We start from the raw sequence: 20,219 nt of genomic DNA, 5'->3' as shown, positions 1-20,219 counted from the left end.
TGCCCGGGAACGATGGACTGAAAAGACAAGATAATCAAACCAGCCACCTGACCCAGGCAGCATTTATCCCTCTGATAACTGTGTGGCTCGGGATCTTTAGAATGATAAATGGAGACAGCTATTCTAGTTACAGAGATTGTAAATAAGTTTTGCATCATATTTCTTAAACTCCAGATGCTTCTCTGCTCAGAGATTAGTAACTGAGCCTAATAAACGCTTCAGTTATCTTTCCATGAGCTTTCCTTCATCTCCATTAGAATCTTTTCCTGCCCTGGATTACACCCGACCCGTGCAATGCCTCCTTGGACAGTTTTGCACTGAGCGTGTGGCTGCTTCCAGAGTAGAGTGCGGTCAGTCTGCACAGCCTCATATAGAATGTTTGCAGAACTGCAGTGTTGCTCACAAGAATCCCGGGGTTGTTAGATAGAAAGAAGATGAGGGAAGTAGGAGAAGCTCTCACATACCCTGCTTTAGAAAAAAGTGGTGTTTCATTTTGAGAGAGAAAAGTAGCTTTCAGGACCATACCAGCTAAGAGCAGAAATGAAGGAAATGACCTCCCCGCACCTTTTTTTTTTTTTTTTTTTAAATAGGCACTATGCTGTCTTGAGAAATGATAGAGGAACTTTTAAAAATGCAGACTAGAGGGGTGCCTGGGTGGCTCAGTGGGTTAAGCAGCCAGTTCTTGGTTTCGGCTCAGGTCATGATCTCAGGGTCGTGGGATCAAGCCCTGCATCAGGCTTAGGGAGTCTGCGTAGAGGATTCTCTCTCTCCCTTTCCTTCTGCACTTTCCCCTATTCATGCTTGCATTCTTTCTCTCTCTCTCTCTCTCTCTCTCTCTCTCTCTCACTCACTATCAAATAAATAAACAAATCTTAAGAAAAAAAAATGGAGGCTAGAGCCCCAAGTTGGCCAGGTGGATACATCAGTCTGGCGTGCGAAAACACCCGCTGCTCTCATTGGCCGTCGACAAGCAGAAGTGGATCACAGGAAAATAACCCATGTCTGTAAGGAATTAGCTAATCATGTATCATTAAAAAGGCCTTGTTTGGACTTAAGACCTTTCACAAAAGAGGAAATAAATATGCCTAAAATCCTTAAAAATGTTCAACCTCACCTGTAGCCGAAGAAATACAAACTAAGGGAAATATCATTTCCTTTGTAAGAGAGTATATTTATTTTTAAATGAGAAATACCCATGCTGACCAAGAAATGCTGTGATGATAACTTGTAAACTCTACTCACTGGAGCGTAAATGGCATGGCCTTTCTGGAAATTAATTAGCCAAATGTATCACAGCCCTCTGATCAACACTTCCACTTCTGGGAATTTTGTTCAAATTCCTGATTGTTTATACAGGTGAAAGGTTTTGCAGTGATATTTATAGAAATAAAATTAGAAATAGCCTAAATGCCCAACAGTATGGGAATGCAAATAATAACTTGTATTGCTTGAAATGCCTGTAAGAGTTTTCAATCACAGAGGAGAAATGCTTATGTTATATTTAGTGAGCACAAAAAGCAGTCTCCAGTTGTATCATATGATATCTCCGTTACGTAAAACCATATGAAAAAGCATGGAAGGGGGCGCCTGGGTGGCTCAGCCGGTAAAACATCTATCTGCCTTCCGCTCAGGTCATGATCCTGGGGTCCTGGGATCAAGTCCCTACTCCGAAGGGCGCCTGCTTCTCCCTCTCCCTCTCCCTCTGCCTGCCACTCCCCCTGCTTGTCCTCTCTCTCTGTCAAATACATAAATAAATCTTTTGAAAAAACATGGAAAACAATGCACCAAACTCCAAATATATATATATATAGTGATGTGATCACGTGTGATTTAAATTTTCTTCTGTTTATTTTTAGGGTTTCCAAGGTTGCCTTGACATGCAATCATATTTGTAGTCAGAATGAGGTTACTGGCAAGAGTATGGTATTTGGAGCATCTGCCCATGGTGAGGTGGGTCTAATGGCTGGCCAGCCTTGCCTTGACTACTGAAGCCCATCAAACTTCTTAAATGGGCAACAGGGGGAGGGGCGGAGGCAGAAGGAGAAGCAAACTCACCGCTGAGGAGGGACCCCGACTTGGGGCTTGATCCCAGGACCCTGGGATCATGATTTGACCTGAAGGCAGATGCTTAAAAGACTAAGCCACCATTTAAATGAATGGCATACTGCTGGCTTTATGCAGGGACTTCACATTCGCAGCATATATGCTGGCATTTCCAAGGGCTTCTGGAGAATCTAAGGACACTCGTGGATGAGTAGCCTTATGGGGGCTCAGGAAAGCTAGGGAACTTCTCCCAGGGGCATCATCTTAGCTATCCTATTTCCATCAAAAGAGAGACCATGCTCCATTGCAAGCCTCCAGCACCCAAACCTTCCCAGTTCCTAACAGCTGAGTCATGTCTCAAGTGCCCAATGGGTTCTAAAGATGGCATTTGAGGAAAAAAAAATGTTGAAGAGTCAAGATTAACCCCTTGAACATCCTTTTTCTCCCTTAAACCACCAAGACTTGCCCCTCTCCCAGAACATCAAAAGCCAAGCATTAAATTTGCTTTACCATTGCAACAAACACCGCTCTCTTTCTGGGAACTCGAAGCCTAAATCACTTTGAAAAGATAGTGGAGAGGAGAAAGAGGGCAATGGATACATGAAGAGGATTTTCATGGTTATCTTCAAAGGCACATCCCTGCATTTGCCATTTGTAAACTGCACCTGCCATACAGCTCCACCTCAGCTCAATGTTAGCTAACCAGTTGGCCACGTGCAAGATTTAAGGATCATTGCACAAAGATTCCCTGTCTGCGATAGGAACCCTTCCTCACGTGCTGGGGTGTTTCCTGGGATAGGTCAGCCCTATGCTTCCCTGGTATATATAAATCATGAAGCCATAAAACAGTGAGCGCCTGAGGTCAAGAAGTTACTTTCCCTGGGCCGGTGCCCTTTCTGGGCGGGAGGGAGCAGAAGGAGTTTGCCCCCGTGTGGCAAGACGGGGGCACTGCCTCTTTTAGCATCTGGGTAAGAGTGGCCATTCAAACTTGCATAGAGAGAGATGGTTTTGCAAACGATGGGCTCAGAACTAAGCAAAATTCCCTCAAGGCTTTAAACACTAGAGTCACAGAGGCTGAGATATGGTAGGAAATATTTCTAGTTTTAAGTGAAAGAAATAGAATATGAAACTGTACGTTAAGATGTGTAATCAATAGGAATCGCTGACATGAATCGTGCCTTTTACGTGCCAGGCACTGTGCCAAGCACTTTACCCACATTTTAGTTCTCATAGAAACCTTACTAAGGAGTTATGAGTATTAAACCCATTTTAGCACAAAAGCACTGAGGCATAGAGACAGCATCCCCCTAAAGCCTTATGGCTAATGATTGACAGCCACAATCCTATGGTTGGCAGATCCCTGATCCCATGGTTGACAGAGCCACATCCTGTGGTTGGCAGAGCCCTGATCCCATGGTTGATAGAGCCATATCCTGTGGTTGACAGAGCCACTTCCTGTGGTTGGCAGAGCCCTGATCTCACGGTTAACAGAGCCACATCCTGTGGTTGGCAGAGCCCTGATCCCATGGTTAACAGAGCCACATCCTATGGTTGGCAGAGCCCTGATCTCATGGTTAACAGAGCCACATCCTGTGGTTGGCAGAGCCCTGATCCCATGGTTAACAGAGCCACATCCTGTGGTTGGCAGAGCCCTGATCTCATGATTGACAGAGCCACATCCTGTGGTTGGCAGAGCCCTGATCCCATGGTTAACAGAGCCACATCCTGTGGTTGGCAGAGCCCTGATCCCATGGTTGACAGAGCCACATCCTGTGGTTGGCGGAGCCCTGATCTCATGGTTAACAGAGCCACATCCTGTGGTTGGCGGAGCCCTGATCCCATGGTTGACAGAGCCACATCCTGTGGTTGGCAGAGCCCTGATCTCATGGTTAACGGAGCCACATCCCATGGCAGGCAGTGCAGTCCTCCATCTAGTCTCTTCACCATTTGCACTGACTGCAAATATGCAAAACATGAATGTGCATGAACTGGACAAGGGGTAGGAACAAATGACAGCCAGTGTGGTGAGGATATTGGGGACGTTTTCTTTAATCCAGTTATGTCTACCACTTTATAAAAGCATGGATGAGTGTGGATAGGTTTAGAAACAGTCGTAGCCTTTAGTTCTGGATGTCTTTGAGCTGAAAAGTCATCTGTCAAGACTGGGAGAACCACCTGGCTCCTTAAATTTTCAGACTGTCAGGAAGGGCTTCCATGGTCCTTGACTTCTCTATGTGCCACGGTTGATGCTAACCCATGTCGAGTCATTATTTCATGTTCACATTCGGCATTAATTACGTAAAGGAAGTCATGCTAATCCCAGAAATGATTAAAGAAACAGAACCAGATTCTTCACAAGCACTGTCACACTCGTGACAATAATTGAATTTCTTCCCGCAAATCAGTGATTCTCTGGGAAACCAGAAGAAAGAAAAAATATAGATAAATTCTCCCCTCTCCCTGCTTTTGATCTTGTTTGTGCATGTATAGTACATCGTAAATAGTACCACTGACTACTCTTCATTTTGTGTTTTGTAAATGGAGTTTAGAAAGAAGACACTTCTCCAGAGGTTTGAAGTTTTCTGTGCTCAGCAGAGGAGGATTTGCCCATTTATGCTAATCCAACCAAATCATTTCCATTGATGTCTTGGGGATGTTTTTAAAGCTCTCATGGCTGGTGATCTGTTAATTAGTGTTGCCGCATTCACTGGGGGCTGAGGTTCCTTCATTGGGCCCTATTAGATTTGGCCGGTTACATCATCAGACGAACAGCAAACATCCTGTGTCCCTGCAGGGACCAGGCCCATGGGTTATGAAAACAAGAGTTAATGTAGCATTTGTCTCGCATGATGTTCTTGGTCTGAGGTCCTTGAAGCCAGAAGGATTCAAAAATTTTTTCAAAGTCGTAATTTTTTTAAAAGATTTTATTTATTTATTCATGAGAGATACAGAAAGAGAGGCAGAGAGACACAGGCAGAGGGAGAAGCAGGTTCCATTCAGGGAGCCCGATGTGGGACTCCATCCTAAGACTCCAGGATCACACCCTGAGCCAAAGGCAGATGCTCAACCACTGAGACACCCAGGCACCCCATATTGTTTTCTTTGCTTTTTCTTTTTCTTTCTTTTTTTCTTTTTTTTCTGGAGAGAGGATCATAGCTTCCACCTTACTTTCAAAAGCAGTTGCTGACTCAAAATGGTTTAGAGTCACTGATCTAGAGATGTCATCACCTTTTGCTTCACCAGAGAGAAGGTCAAACCCTGAGGGGGACAGGGCCTCCCCAAGGCAACAGGGTTCACGATGGTAGCCTAGATTGTGCCCGCCAGAGCAAGGGTGGCTTTGCTCTATGATACGATGTGTTGGGATGAGAATCACACGCATGATTGTGTGACTGTGACACATAAGTTCACCCTGTGATTCACCGGGAAGAGTGAGCCTCCGATGGGTCTGTTTGTTCCCCTCCCGTCCTTCTCAAATGCAGCAATGCTGTGCCTCCCCAGGAAAGATGAAACTGGGGGACAACCAGCTGGCCCCAGCAGTGGGTCCCTTCTTTGTGTAGATTCTTAGATGCTGGAGCCTAAATTAAAAAAAAAAAAACAAAACCTCCTTTGATAATGGGGAGCTTTGAAGTCTTCTACTTTCCTGAAAGAATTGTAAACCCCATGTTCCTTGCTTGATGTTAATAACTATTTTCTACTTACAGCTGTTTTACACTTGGAAATAGTTAGAGCTATTATTACGAAACACTGTTTCCGTGCATCCTTTTCAGGTTGTCTATGAGTGGGAATGACTGTGGACAGGAGATTTCCACTGGGCCTTTCCCACCTCTGGGGTCATGGGATGCAAGCTCACCAGACCCTTTCTGCACCTTGAACATTTCCAAGCTAAACATCTTGGATTTCAAGCTCCCAAATATCATGGCAGTGACTACTCTCACCACCCTTCTTGGGGGTGCAAAGAGGCAGATCACCGCTCTACCCCTCTGCCCCCTAGTCAACACCAGGACCTTGGTTAAGAGGTCGCTTCTAGAGCCAAAGACCTGGCTTGGCTCCTGAATCCATCTAGGACAGGTGATGTGGGCCTGGGACCAGTTAACTCCACCTCTCAGCTCTTCAAGCTCCTCATTAGCTAGAGGGACTACCCTCTGCTTTGTGGGGCCTTCGGAAGGATTGAGGAAAAGTTCTTAGTACCAGGGCTTAGTTGGATGTCACTGATGCCATTTTGCGTTTCTGAACCGACATGGGCTGTTCCATCTCTAAATGTCCTTCCTCTTTGCCAACTCCTGCTTCAAGTGTCCAGACCTTTCCCCTCTCAACACATCTCACAGGTTCTTGTCACTCTGGCACACCCCATCGCCCCCTCCCGGGCTTGACAGTTGCCTCCACGAGGTGGTCATCCTTTGCCCATGGCGCTGGTGTTCTACTCTTGGTGTGCAGTGGTTGGACCCGCCTTGCCAGGAGAGGTGAGAAGATTCATTGCTCAGGAGGCATCCGTAGTCTCTGTAGTGATTTATTTGGACTAATTTTCCTCGTTGCAGGCTCATTAGAGGCTGTTACCAAATGGTGGCTTATTTGCTTTCAACAGCATGTCAGGTGTTCACCGCCCCCCTCCCGTGCCCATGTCCCACTAGGGGAGGCACCAACAGCAGCTTTCACACGCTGGGGCCCCAAGGCGGAATGTGCAGCTCTACTTCCATTAACAGCTCTTTCTGCTTCTCCATCGTTCCTATTAAACACTAGTATGCTGCTGGAATTCCCTAATGGTGCCCCCATCTCCGTTGCTCACTGTGCATTATTTGCAGGAGATTCAGAGTCCAATCCTTCTGCGACCCTGACAAAATTCAGAAATTGTCGGAGAGTCTACATTTCTGCCCTTAGATTGAAAGGAGTCATTCATATCATCCCTGTCTCTTCTCTTTTAAATTGTAAAATCCCAAAAGGAAGAGTGGCCTCCATGCCCCCGACCCCATCAACTCCCACTGGAGAGCTAGGTCAGGTCTGTGCGCTCAAAGGAAGCCCAAGGAATTGGTGGTGTTTTCCGACTGGCCCGGGAGGAAGGCGAGCACCCTCCGCCACCCCGTGCCTTAGTTCCTGGGTGGCGCTCGGGCCTGCTTTGCTTGCACTTTTATGGATTCGAGGTCCCAGACGTGTACTTCAGTTTTCTGACCAGCCTCTGCAGCCTGAGTCATCGAGTATTGTCAGCTTAAAAGGTGTAAACAAATTCCTCCCGTGGGTGTTGAGAAACATGTGTGCAAACGTGCACGACGGCTGTGTGATATGTGGGGTGCCAGGTGAACAATCCCGTGCTTGTGTGTGTCCACACACACGAACACACATGGTGTGGAGACTGCACAAGGAGTGTTTAGCTTCATCCTATGCAAATAGTGTCTGGGAGGAATCGTCTTGCAGCTGAGACATCAGTGTCCCCAGAGGCCAGTTATGGGAGCTGTGGCCTCTGACACTTGGGGGCAGCTGGCATTCCTGCATTTGGGGGGATCCATAGGAGGCGCCTCCTCCCTCTGGGGACTGAGATTCAACTGTCATGAGAGAGAACAGGTTGGGATCTGGGGCAGCCTGAGTCAACCTGCCCTTTGGCACTTGCTTCCTCTTCACGCTTACCTGTTGGATTTGAGTGAACAAAGACAAAATGATTTTCAAAAGAAGTGGGTTTTTTTGGTTTGTTTGTTTTTGTTGTTGCTTTTTTTTCCCCCCTGTCTTGGAAATATAAAGCAGTGTCCACTTCGGCAGGTTCATCTTAAAAGGGCAACAAAGACCTGATCAAGTTTGCATAGGGAGAGACTGGTCTTACTTTTTTTAAAAAAGGTTTTATTTATTTATTCATGAGAGACACACAGAGAGAAGCAGAGACACAGGCAGAGGGAGAAGCAGGCTCCCTGCGTGGAGCCCAATGTGGGACTCGATCTCAGGGCCCCGGGATCATGCCCTGAGCTGAAGGCAGGCGCTCAACCACTGAGCCACCCAGATGTCCCGAGAGACTGGTCTTTAACCGAAGCATCTGAAAGCGTGAGCATCCCTACCTTGCCTTTCGCCAAAGAAGTAAGGAGAGGCACCTCCAGAGGCCCCTGGTCAGGGCCAGCAGGGTCCTTACAGTTGCCTGTTGTTTCTTAATTTGACTTTGGGAAAAAATTTTCTGCAACTTCCAGCTTAGACATGAGAATTCTTCTGCTAGTGAAAAATGTATGGGGAAGGGAAGCAGAACCGCCACAGTTCAACAACTGTGTCTCCCAACACAGCAGAGCATCTGTCAAGCTTCTGCCGTTTCCCACAGCCGGGGGAGCCACATTGTTTATTTTCCAAACCAGGGCACTTTGAGAGTGAAAAGGGACACGCGTAATCCCCCCAGGATGGCGGGCCCGAACTGGGATGAATGGGTGCCTTACTCAGGATGGCGATCCTAAAAACACATTCATGTGTCCTGTCTGTGACCTCTGAGTTATGACTTGCGGGTTCTTATACTCACTCATGGTGGAGACTTTCCTTTCCATTCGTGCCACCTCATTTCTGCAATTTGCTCAAGACTCTGCTCTTCCGGGAAGCCACCGTTGCATCCCATGCTGAGCATCACCGCAGTCTGGGCGCTTGGCCTCAGACCCAGGTGATTTGCCTCCGTTAGGAATGAGCAAATGACCCAGGAGAAGGCCGTGGGTAGTTGGCATAACCTGGGCTTACGAAACGACACCCTTCAAATATATCCCCCAAGGGGAAGGTTTGCAAGGAGGGTTGCCTGGTTAGCTAGTTAGCTCATGAAATCCTGGCTGGGTACCTTAGTCAGCCTGTGAGGGTCAGAATGTCCTGTGACACCCAGGCTGCCATTTGTCCATCTGTCTGTGTGTCTATCTGGGTGGTACACCTGCTTCTGTCTATCACCCATCAATGCTTCCTTGTGCCCTTCCTGCGTGGAACATCAGGCTGCTGGTATATGACCTTTTGGATTGAGCATCCACACTTGGATCACCAGGCCTGTCCCCACTCCAGTACCCACCCCCTCTCCCCGGGGAAGGACTCTGATTGGCTGGGCCTGGCATATGGATGGGTCCCCATGAGGCGGCATGACCAGGAGAGCGGGGTCACCCATGATGTGTGACAGCCACTACTGTCCACACCTGCGCACTTAGTAGCAGCTAAGTGCTTGCCTGCGGCCTCTCGTTTATCCTTACACTCCCCTATGGGATAGGTACCGTCATTATCCCATTTTATGATTCAGGAAACTAGGGCACAGAGAGGGTAAACAGCTTGTTGGGCACCACACAGCTGATAAGTGGACGAGTCAGGAGTGAGTCCAGCTGCCGGGCTCCGGAACCTGAGCTCCTAATCACTCCTCAGTGTCGCTTCTCCTTAGTAAGCATTGCTAGGGTGCCCCCAGTTTCATCTTTTTTTTTTTTAATCCTTTCTGGTCCCTGTACATTGGGCACTGAACACTGTTCAGGGAGTGTTTGCCGAATGAATGAGTAAGCAAAGGAAGGGAGGGAGGAGGAGAGGAACAGAAGGTCCATTAGGAAGTTAGGAAGCAGACCAGTTCCCGGGGTGGGGGGAGCTTCTTCCACTGCTACCTGCCCAAGGACCAGGGTGCACAGTTTCAAAGTACTCTCTCTCCCTGTCCCTCTCTCTCTTTGCTCAGACAAGAGCGAGAACGGCGAGGCCTATCAGAGGAAGAAGACAGTGGCCGCCAGCCTTCCCGAGGGCCCTGCGGTCCCCGAGCCTCCGCGGGGGACCCCAATGCAACCCAACAGCGGCAGCTGGAGGAGGATCGCACTGCTCATCCTGGCCATCACCATCCACAACATTCCAGGTGAGGTCCGGCCACCTGCCTGAGGGGGGAATCACTCTGTCAGCCTCTCTGCCTGGCTAGAAGAGGGGCACCGACAACCGTGACATGGGTCCTTTTTGCAGGGGAGAGGCTCAGGGACAGAATGCAAATCTTTCTTGACATCATTTTTAACTCACGTCATTGCTGTGGGGCGCACCTCGTATAATAAGTGTGGGATGTCTCTGGTTCTGCTTCAATGCTCTTTTAAAATAGTGAGCTCCGTAGAGTTTGGCACAGGTGGTTGGTTGCCTTACCTGCCTTCTTCCTGCGGAGCACCTGTCTGGAACACCCTTGCCCAGTGGAATCCTTTTTTAGCATGCTGCGGTAGTTTGCTTTGCATCTTTGGATTTATTTTAATTGAACAAAATGTGTTGGCATTCTAACTGAAAAATAGTGTTTCATTTAGAGTAACTAGAAAACACAGATAAGCATAAAAAAGAATAAAGATATTATTTAGAACAACAAATTGAGGGAACCTCTGGAACTCCTTGAGTCACATCTTGGAATTCCAGCTCTGCCACTTACTTGCTAGCATATCTGGACAAGCTACTCAAGCTCTTTGAGCCTTGTTTTTCCCATCTGTGAAACGGGCATAAAGCTACTACTACTGAGATAACCGGGACTTTATTGGCAAAATGAATTACATTTATTTTGATACTTAAATAAGATGCTATAGCACATGCGCGCACACACAGAGACACAGATTTTGGTGCAGTACTTAGGCCACATGAGCATTTGGAAAATGGTAGCGGTTATTAGCATTAATAATACTCTTGTCCTTCCTTTCTGTTGTGACTTCCTAGTCTTGAGTTCTTCAGCTATCTGATCCATCATTGGTTGTGCTAGAACTCGAGTTTTAGGAATAACCTCCCTTGAGGGAGTGTTCCTGGGTGATATATTATCCGAGCCCTTTGCCTATCATAGTGCCAACTCGTCACCCTGTTTCAGGGCAGTGACTCAACCGGAGAAAGCTTGCTAGAGGCACGTTCTTCTCTTTGAAGCTCGTGTAGATGTTGCTCCACTACCCTCCGGTTTCAATATTGTGGGAACGAAGGCCATGGCCGAACCCAATTTATTCCTCCTTGGGTAGCTGGATATTCTTCTGCTTATGCAATGAAGACTGTTTTTTGGGGGGCGGGGGGGGGCGGGGGTCATTATTAAGGTCATTATTTCATTTCATATTAATGAAAATTTTGATATGTTATATATTCCAATGTATACTCAATCTGTCTAGAACACTATGTTTCCAATCAGTTTTTTTTTTTAAGATTGTGTTCATTTATTTATTTGAGAGCAAGAGAGCAAGCATGTGCATGAACAGGAGGAGGAGCAGAGAGAGAGGGACAAGCAGACTCCACACTGGGTGTGGAGCCCGACATGGGGCTTGATTCTAGGACCCCGGGATCATGACCTGAGCCAAAATCAAGAGCCAGCTGCCCAACCAGCTGAGCCACCCCGGCCCTCTGTTTCCAGTCAATTTTAAAGCTCAGGTCTTCCCCTCGATGGGAAGCTCTGTCCTTATTATTTCTATCCTGGTCTTAGGAATTTCTATCATCTGATTGCATAGGCTGGTTTGCTCCCCAATTTTTCTTCAGCATATTTCTCTCATTTCCCTCTTGGCTCTTTCCTTTTGGGTCATGGGAAAATTCCTTGGTGTTTCTATAGCTTGCTGTTCAGTATTCCTTGAAGTCTTATGTGGGACCCCAATGCACAAAGGTGACCAAAGCGGCTTTGCCCTGGCAGGTGGTTCTGGCCAGAGTCAGCCTCAGAATCTTAGCAAGCTCGGAAGACCAAGGGCTTGGCAGAGGGCAGTTTGAAAAACCTCCATAGTCACCTTCAACCTGTGGAAATGCTCATCAGTAGAGAAGAGAAGGTTCTTATCTTTTCAGTTGTAATAGTAGCTTTCTTTCTGCCACTCAAGCCTCCTTCTCTGAGCAGTTGAGAATGAATAAAGATGTGGCCAGAGGGTCGACAGTCAAATAAGACAACTATACTGGCTCAAGGTGTCCCGTGGGGATTCCCTGTCTCCCTGAAGAATGCAAAAGTGCTCTTAAACCCAGATTTCATTGCACTGGGCTTTGAAAAGCCGGGAATATGCTTTCCTCTGGTGGAGGTCTTCCTATCTCTCACCTGCCACTGCCCTTCTGTGTTCCCGTGTGCTCAGCTGGGACTCTTTCCTGGCTCATTCTCACAGAAGGTTGGGGAGGGTCAGAGTTCACATCTTTCAATGTTTATTGACCTCAGGGAGAGCTCAGATTAGGACCGGAAACAAAAATGTTAGCAGGAAGGTATAGGGGATGATTTGATGATTCCCAATCAGCACAGATTCAAAGGTTACTTTTGCCTTGACAATAGACTTTCTTCTGGATCATTGGCTTTCCCAAGTTCATGGTCACCCCATGTCCCTATTATGGTGAATGTGGAAGCATCTTTTGAAATGAGGATTGAGTGGCCCATAGGAACCCCAACTGAGCTTCATCAGAAGCCCAGTGTAACGGCCCGTGACCTGGCTTGTCTGGATTCGAGAAGTTCAAAGGGAAATTTCTTCCCTACTCTTGCCTTTTTTAAAAAATTAATTGCATTTTAATAATGAGTTGTAGGTACTTGAGTTATATCAGTCATAAAACAGACCAAGATCCCTGGCCTCCTATCCTTAACATTATAGCAGGGCAGAAAGACAACATAATAGTAATAATTGGCTTGTATGTTATGTTCAAGGGGGCTGATGCTATAAAAAAAGGACACGTCCAGCAGGGCTGATGAGATCCAAGTTGTTACAGAAAGGAATTGTAATTTTAAAGAGTGGCCAGGGAGGTCTCACTGAGACCTCGCATTGGAGTCAGACAACCAGTTCTCTGGGGCAGTGAATGTTCCAGGCAGAGGGAGCAGCCAGTGCAAGGGCCCTGAGGCAGGAGCATGTCTGGACCTATGAGGAGGAGCCACGAGTCCAGTGTGGCTGGAGCAGGGTGAGTGGGAGGGAAAGGCACAAAGTGAGGACAGAGGGGTCAGCCCTGCTCCAGGTGGAACTCAGACGCATTGTAAGGACTTTCCTTCTTACTCTGAGAGATGGGCCCACCCCAGGGATTTGAACACAGAAGCATATGATTCCCTCTAGGTGCTGAATTCAGACTGGGCAGCCACCAGGAAATTGGGCAGAGGCCACTCTAGGAATGCGGTCTGTGAACAGGGGCAGCTCAGACCGGCGTGGGGGATTGTGAGACAAATATGGGAACCAGGGAGGACCCCAGGGTTTCAGGGCTGACTGGCTATGAGCATGGAGTTGCCACCCACTGGGATGGGAAGGACCCCGAGGGGGCAGGTTTTAGAAAGGCATCTCAAGAACCCAGTTTTGCACTGGGAGGCTTGGATTGTTGGCAGACATCCAAGTGGAGGTGCCGATTAGGCAGCTGGGTGTATAGATTCGGAGTGGGGAGCAGAGTCTGGGCTGCAGAGAGAAGCCTGGACCAGATGTGAATCACTGATTGGCACAGTTGTCGTCGAAAGCCCCAGCACAGGATGACATCACCAGGGTCTCGCTGCAAGTAGCCGAGTCTCCCGAGGCCCCGGTGGGGCCCATCCCCGGAGCCCCGGGCTGCTAACTCCAGTCAAGAGCACTTCGCTCACTGATAGTTACGGGCAGCAGCTTCCTGCCCTTTGATGGGAACCGTATCAAGAGCTGGTCTGTCACCAGTTTGCCTTTGAAGGGATCTTTTTTTTTTTTTTTAACATTATCCTTTATGGTTTATTAAAAATTTAACTAGAGCTTTGACGTTCACCGAGACTCTGGGTTTTAAGATAGACTGTTCACAATGACTAAAAGGATAATTGATTTTTTTTTGAAGTTTCTTGTCTTTGCTGGTTCAGTTTTACATGTCCTGGGGATATTTTGTTATTTATTTATTTATTTTTAATGTGGAAGTGAAAAGGAGAGCTTGTTAGCAAGTGTCCCATCCTCCAGAGGTTTCCGGCACGCGAGGACACACAGGTCCGCATGCACACACACCCAGAGCACTGGGTTAACATTTAATAGGCGTGTGCAAGGACGGATGTGCTCTTAAACTTCTGTGGCTCACAGTTGTCCTTATGAATGTGGGAAGAGCTGGGGGGCCCCTAACACACATCCTCCGGGCAGCTCTGGGTTCGCACGGGCCCCACGAAGACCATCCGCAGCCCCAGAGCAGAGAAGAAATCCCGTGTTCAAGAAACAAACACACAGTCACGTAAGCAGTTTAAATGTTTTAGGAAGCAACCATCATGACTGATGGAGACCATCAGACGTGAGCCCCTCCGGCTGGTGGGGTAGACACAGCATCTCCACAGACGGAGATGCCGCTCCTCTGTATGCCACATCCCTTCTCCGGCTTGGCCTGTGTGCATTGGCGGCAGGTTGGGGTGCACGAGTCCTTCGGAAAACGATCTCCTGAGGAAGTGACACGTTTTCTGGGAAAGCAACTCTGGAGCCTTTTGATCATTGTCTCTTAGAGCGATTTTCATGCAACATCGTGCAGGCTCAAGGGCTCTGAGCCTTCCAGAGGTTCCCGGGCCTTCAGAAAACAAGCTCCCTCTCTGCGTCAGAGTGGAATTAAAAATCAACTAGCAATCGAGTCCCTACTAATCTCTTTTCATGAGTGGCTTATGGTCTTGACAGCGCTCTATCGCATGGCTTTGTATGCCAGAAGGTTAAATTTAGAGCTTAAAAGGGATATTCCAGAGGTTATCGCCTTCAAACACTACTCCATTGGGTGATTCAGGGTGTGTGTGTGTATGCGTGCACGCATGTGTTAAATTATCACTGTGATTCCTTTCAGCCCTGGCATTGGATGATTCTGTGAAAAATAATACAGATAGTACAATATTCTTTTCATGTGTCTAACAGTGTTAATCGTCCCTTCCTTTGTGACTCCATGCTACATCCTGTGTCTGCTTCTGTTGTGATCCTATCACTCTGAATGGGGATTATTCAAATAGGTTCTCCCCTGCCCTCTCCCCCCCCATCCATAGGTGGGGCTTCTTGCCAGAAGCTCCATGCCATCTTCCTCTTAGGATCTCACATTACATATTGAAGCTGAAAATCTATTCGAGCATGTGGAATAACCGGTGCACTTGGTATCTAGCCTCCATCCTAGGAGGAGGGGGTATCATTCGAGAGCCAGGGGTCCCAGTTCCCCTTCTCCCTTGGCCAACCAGGCGGGCGAAGGGATGGCATTCAACTCTTGAGGGCCTCCTGGACAGGGAAAGCTTTCCTTTGTATTTGAACTGATTTATAAATCCATAGAAGAGATGAGCTGAGTCACAGGCTTTTTATTTTCCTCTCATTAGAGTCAAGAGTCAAGTTCACTTCGCTGGCTGTTGCTGTGACATAGAGCGAGCTAGGGTCGCTGCCTGTGTCTGCAGAACAGCACAGTAGTTGATTTTAATTATTTGGCTTGTCTTCCTTGACGGTTCCTATTAGGCTACATTTCATGGCTTTACATGAGATGCTTGGAGTTTTATTTTATTTTATTTTTATTTTTTATTTTTTATTTTTTTTGATGCTTGGAGTTTTAATCAGAAGGGCTTTTTTTTCTCCCTCAAGGAACAACACCTCACAAATTTACACACTGAGATATTAACAGTGGTTGGGTATTCCCGGGGTTGTGGATGACTTTTATTTTCTTCATGTTCTTGTGAGGTTTACCAGCTTACCTATAATGAATGACTCATAGGGTAAAAATGGGTCTTGGAAGGAGAGCCTCCAATCACCTAACCACCGCAACATCCCTAATCCCCAAAACACACAAAAAGGGGTAAGAGTAACAGTTATTCCTTTATGCCTGAGATGATCTTGGTAGGGTTGTTTAATGACAGGTTGGAAACAAAACGAAGGATTGTATTTGCTTCCCGTGGCTGCTGTAACAAACGATCACAAACGTAGTGGCTTAAAACAACCCAAACCTATTCTTTTACTGGTCTGGAGGCCAGAAGTCTCACATCAGTTTTATTTAACTAACATCACAGCACTGGCAGGGCCGTGCTCCCTCTCCCAGGGAGGAGTCTGCCCTTGCCTCTTCCAGCTTCTGGAGGCAGATGGCCCTCTGGCCTCGTGGCCACACCTAAGTCCAGTCTTTGCCTCCATGGTCACATTGCTTTTTCTTCTGTGCCTAATCTCTTTATCTCTCCCCACCCACCCCCCTTTTTTAAAGTTTTATTTATTTATTTATTTGAAAGAGAGAGAGAGAGAGAGCACGGACAGGGGGTGGGGCAGAGGAAGAAAGAGAGAGAAGCCAACCGTCCAGGACAGTCCTCCCTGCAGAGTCTCCTTGGTCATGAAAGGTGGCATTCACAGGTCCCAGGGCTTCTGGGTGGCACATGCCTGGGCATTCACTTTACCCTTGTGTGGGCTCCACGTGCTGCAAGGGCAGCTTCGGAGGGGCAGCACTGAGGCCTTGCAGGTAGGAGCCAAGAGCTAGAAAGAACAGCTTTCTGACTCTTCATGTTTCTGGGACAAAGAGCGGACAGAAAATTCTGTCATGAGGGTCCTTTCCAGGGAAATCACCAAAGCAACAGCCTCTCCTTCACATTGTTCTGCTCCCAGAAACTAGAGGAGTGTTTTGCGCAGCCAGAGACCCAGGCTCAGGTAATGAGTAAGCTGAGCACCACTCAAGGCCAACAACTCGTTGGCGGTAACAAAGGCCACTGCTCACGCTAGAGGCTGCCACTTACTGGGGCCTTTGTAAGCGCCCTCCGTCTGGGAGGGAGATATTTGTACCCCCTGTTTTACATTTTAGAAACCGAGATCCAGGGAGGCCAAAGAGGATGCTCCAGGTTGAGAGCGGGCCCAGGAAGAGCCAGACTCATGCCCCGTCCCTCCTGTGCTTCTAGCTTGCCTTTGGCTTTGGTGAGCCAGGCTTCCTTCCTCCAGGCGGATCACAACATTTGTTTCAGAGCCAGTCACAGAGAAGTTCAGAAAATGCTTCTCATTTTTTGAAGGTTGCCACATTAAATGTTAATGTGTGCAGCACCACCACACTGGCGTGTTGGTGTGATGCGCACTTCAGATGCCGCGGCTCAGTTCAGCAAGGAGGTTTTGGCGGGGGCAATGTGAATCACCTCTGTGGGTGCTTGGCAGACGCGTGTAGCACGGGCACCCACATGGCTCCCACGCCCTGGCGCCGCCACCACCACCACCTCCACCGAGTGAGGACCACCCGGGACCCAAGCAGATCATCAGCTCTTCAATATATCAAGGAGGGTGATGAGGGGAAAGGGGACAAGCCCAGGACTGAAAATCAGAAAGGCCAGGGTGCAGATCCTCGAGCCACCAGATGCTTTACTAGGTGGGTGACCTTACATAAGCCTCTGGGAGTTTCAGTTTTCCTGGCTGTAGAGTGGAGATAATATCCATCTTGTGGTTCGGTGTTAAGTGAGATGACAGTGCCAGCCACCAACAGAGCCACTCGCCATGTCCTCTGCTGTGACGTGTGCATCACGGGGGCTAGAACATGATAGGACCTGAAAGATATTAACTCTCTCATACCACATTCACTCACCTTGCCCTTTCTCCCTCCTGCTTTGCCTTCGCTTTGCTCTGATCCTGAAAGATGGCTTGGTAATGGCCTTGGTGGTCTCCCAATGGAACATCTCCAACCACTTTAATTTCTAGCTCCAGCAGGTTACATTTGAAGAGACTTCTCATTTACCCCAGGAGTCAGAAAACACTGTAATATTCTCCTCTAATTATCTGTGTCTCAGTGGGAAGCCTGACATTATAATTAGCTCAGGCTCCTGTCTGGGATGACATTTTGCTCAGCATATTGCGTTCCTGGGTGTGTACTGTAGCAGAAGCTGGTAGCATGCTCCCCACTTATGTGATAGGGTTTGAGCATGAGAACTGGCACAAACACCCCGAAGGTGAAATCGTTAGCTCTGGGATTCCTGCAGGATTTCCACCCGCCTCCCACCTCCAAAAAAGCAATGGGGTGACACTCAGATTCACTGCCAACCCCTGCCACAGGCTATATAGACCCATGCCGTTTCCCTACCGACTGGCCTTCAGATCATGTGAGTTATGTGCTAAAGCTGCACGAAGACTGGGGTTAAAATCAAGACTCATTTCCACATTGACTAGATTATGTCATCCTCCCACCTATTATGTAAATTAAAGGAAAGAGTTAAGGCAAGAGAAATTGAACATATTTTTGTATTAAGACTCAAAGTTTCCGGTAAATTCTAGTCATCTTTCTACCCTGGCCAGGTGGATATCAGCTAGAAAACATGGTTTTCCTTCCTTTTAGACCTATACTGCCCAATACAGCAGCTAGTAGCCACCAGGACAGACAAACCAGAGGCTGTGGAGTCAGAAAGGCTTAGGACCCAGAGCCACCAAATGCTCTGTTATTTATTTATCAGATTTGAACAAAAGGCAAAATTGAGGTCTTCCTTCATAACCGAGCCCCATGTCAAGTGCTGAGTAGCCATTAGCTAGTGGCTATACAATTGGACAGCACAGATACAAAACAATTCCATCACCACAGAAAATTCCATAGGATGGCACTGCTCTAAACCCTGGACAAAAAAAAAAAAAAAATGCAACTCCACAAATTATTTAGAGCCTACCCAAGCTTGCCTTGGGCTGAGTTCTATTTAGGGGAGGCAACCTGCTTCCTGAGACAGCTGTTCTTGTTAGCTATGGGGTGTGTCAAACATATATTACAAATAAAATGCCTTAAATTTCAAAATTTGAAAATAGTTAATTTTAAAAAAAGATTTTACTTATTTATTCATGAGAGACACGGAGAGAGAGAGAGAGAGGCAGAGACACAAGCAGAGGGAGAAGCAGGCTCCCTGCAGGGAGCCCAATGCAGGACTCGAGCCCAGGAGCCTGGGATCACGCCCTGAGCTAAAGGCAGACGCTCAACCACTGAGCCACCAGGCGTCCCAAAAGTAGTTAATTTTTTATATGAATTAAGGGTAGTACAGAGTCACCCCATGATGGCGTCATCTTGTTCCCATTGGTCCTGACCTGACTTCTTATTTCTGGAATGCGAGACAGCACAGGGGTCGGGGGCGGCTTGTGTGGGGAATCCACAGCGGGCTCATCAGATGTCGGGAGTGGAAAGAGCTGCTCCAAGGATGAGCTTGTCATCCTCTCCCCTGGGTGACACACACCCGTCCCCTGAGCAAGGCAGCACATTGGTTCCTGCCAATTTATCCCTCTTACAGAACAATTTCTCTTGCCTCAAATCGGGTTTCAAAGGAAGGATATTAACTGTCACATGCAAATCACTACAGAATTTATTACCACCTTTCTTTCTTCCCTTTCTTTCTTTCTTTGGCTGAGGACATTGCCCAGTTCACTCCCCAGCGCTCCCAAATAAGATATTTATTGTGGAATGCGCTCCCTGAGAAAGCTTTGCCTCCTTTGTGGAAACAATATTCATAATTTATTGTGTTTAACTTTTCTTTTCTCCCTTGGCTGCTAAGAAGCTCCTGAGATAAGAACGAAGTGCATTCTGATGGTCTCATTATCTGAATTCTTCCCTCCTTTTACAACCTATTGTGCTGTACTTTAATCCATTTCAAAAGGAGGGACGTTATTCGTTAATTGGCACGTGCGATTTGATTCTTTTGTCTCCAGTTTTCTTTGTGTCCTGGGCAAATCCCCATACCTGGCCTGAAAAATGCTGTCCTTTGGTTACAGTGAACACTGGGCACCAGGTGAGAGTGATGGAGTCATCTGTTTATAATGTATCTATTGTCTGCTTTCCAGTAGCCATTAAAAAAAAAAAAGAAAAAGAAAAAGAAGTAAAGAGCAAGTGAAACTAATTTTTTATTTTTATTTTTTTTAAAGATTTTATTTATTTATTCATGATAGACACAGAGAGAGAGGCAGAGACACAGGCAGAGGGAGAAGCAGGCTCCATGCAGGGAGCCTGATGTGGGATTTGATCCCGGGACTCCAGGATCACGCCCTGGGCCAAAGGCAGCCACTAAACCACTGAACCACCCAGGGATCCCGAAACTAATTTTTTAAAATATATCTTCTTAAATCCAAAATAGCCAAGATATTATTATTTCAACATAGGATCAATCTTAAAAAATTCTTTTTTTTCCCCCCCACACTAAGTCTTTGAAATCCAACGTCTGTTTTACTCTCTGGCATACCTCGATTTGGATGCTGAAGTTTTAATGGTTCAAGTGAAATGTAGTCCCACTGAATAAAGCTGCATTCAGTGTTGAACAGGCATTTTCCATTTCGTCAGTTCTCAAATTCAAACTTAAATTGAGGGGATCCCTAGGTGGCTCGGTGATTGAGCATCTGCCTTGGGCCCAGGGCGTGATCCTGGAGACCCAGGATCGAGTCCCACGTCAG

General features: G+C 47.3%; 1 protein-coding gene across 2 annotated transcripts in view; it reads left to right on the top strand.

Moving 5' to 3' along the window:
- Window positions 1–20,219, top strand: part of SLC39A11 (solute carrier family 39 member 11) — a 328,137-nt gene that overhangs the window by 182,636 nt on the left and 125,282 nt on the right. For both annotated transcript variants that reach the window (XM_041724574.1, XM_041724573.1), the window contains exon 6: window positions 9,680–9,850. In XM_041724574.1, coding sequence (XP_041580508.1) covers window positions 9,680–9,850 — 171 coding nt within the window. The remainder of the gene's footprint in view (window positions 1–9,679; window positions 9,851–20,219) is intronic.

Source organism: Vulpes lagopus, chromosome 12 (genome assembly GCF_018345385.1).
Source record: "Vulpes lagopus strain Blue_001 chromosome 12, ASM1834538v1, whole genome shotgun sequence".
NCBI classification, from domain to species: domain Eukaryota; kingdom Metazoa; phylum Chordata; class Mammalia; order Carnivora; family Canidae; genus Vulpes; species Vulpes lagopus.
The sequence above is the reverse complement of the archived record's forward strand: the minus strand, read 5'-3'. Positions and strand labels throughout refer to the sequence as shown.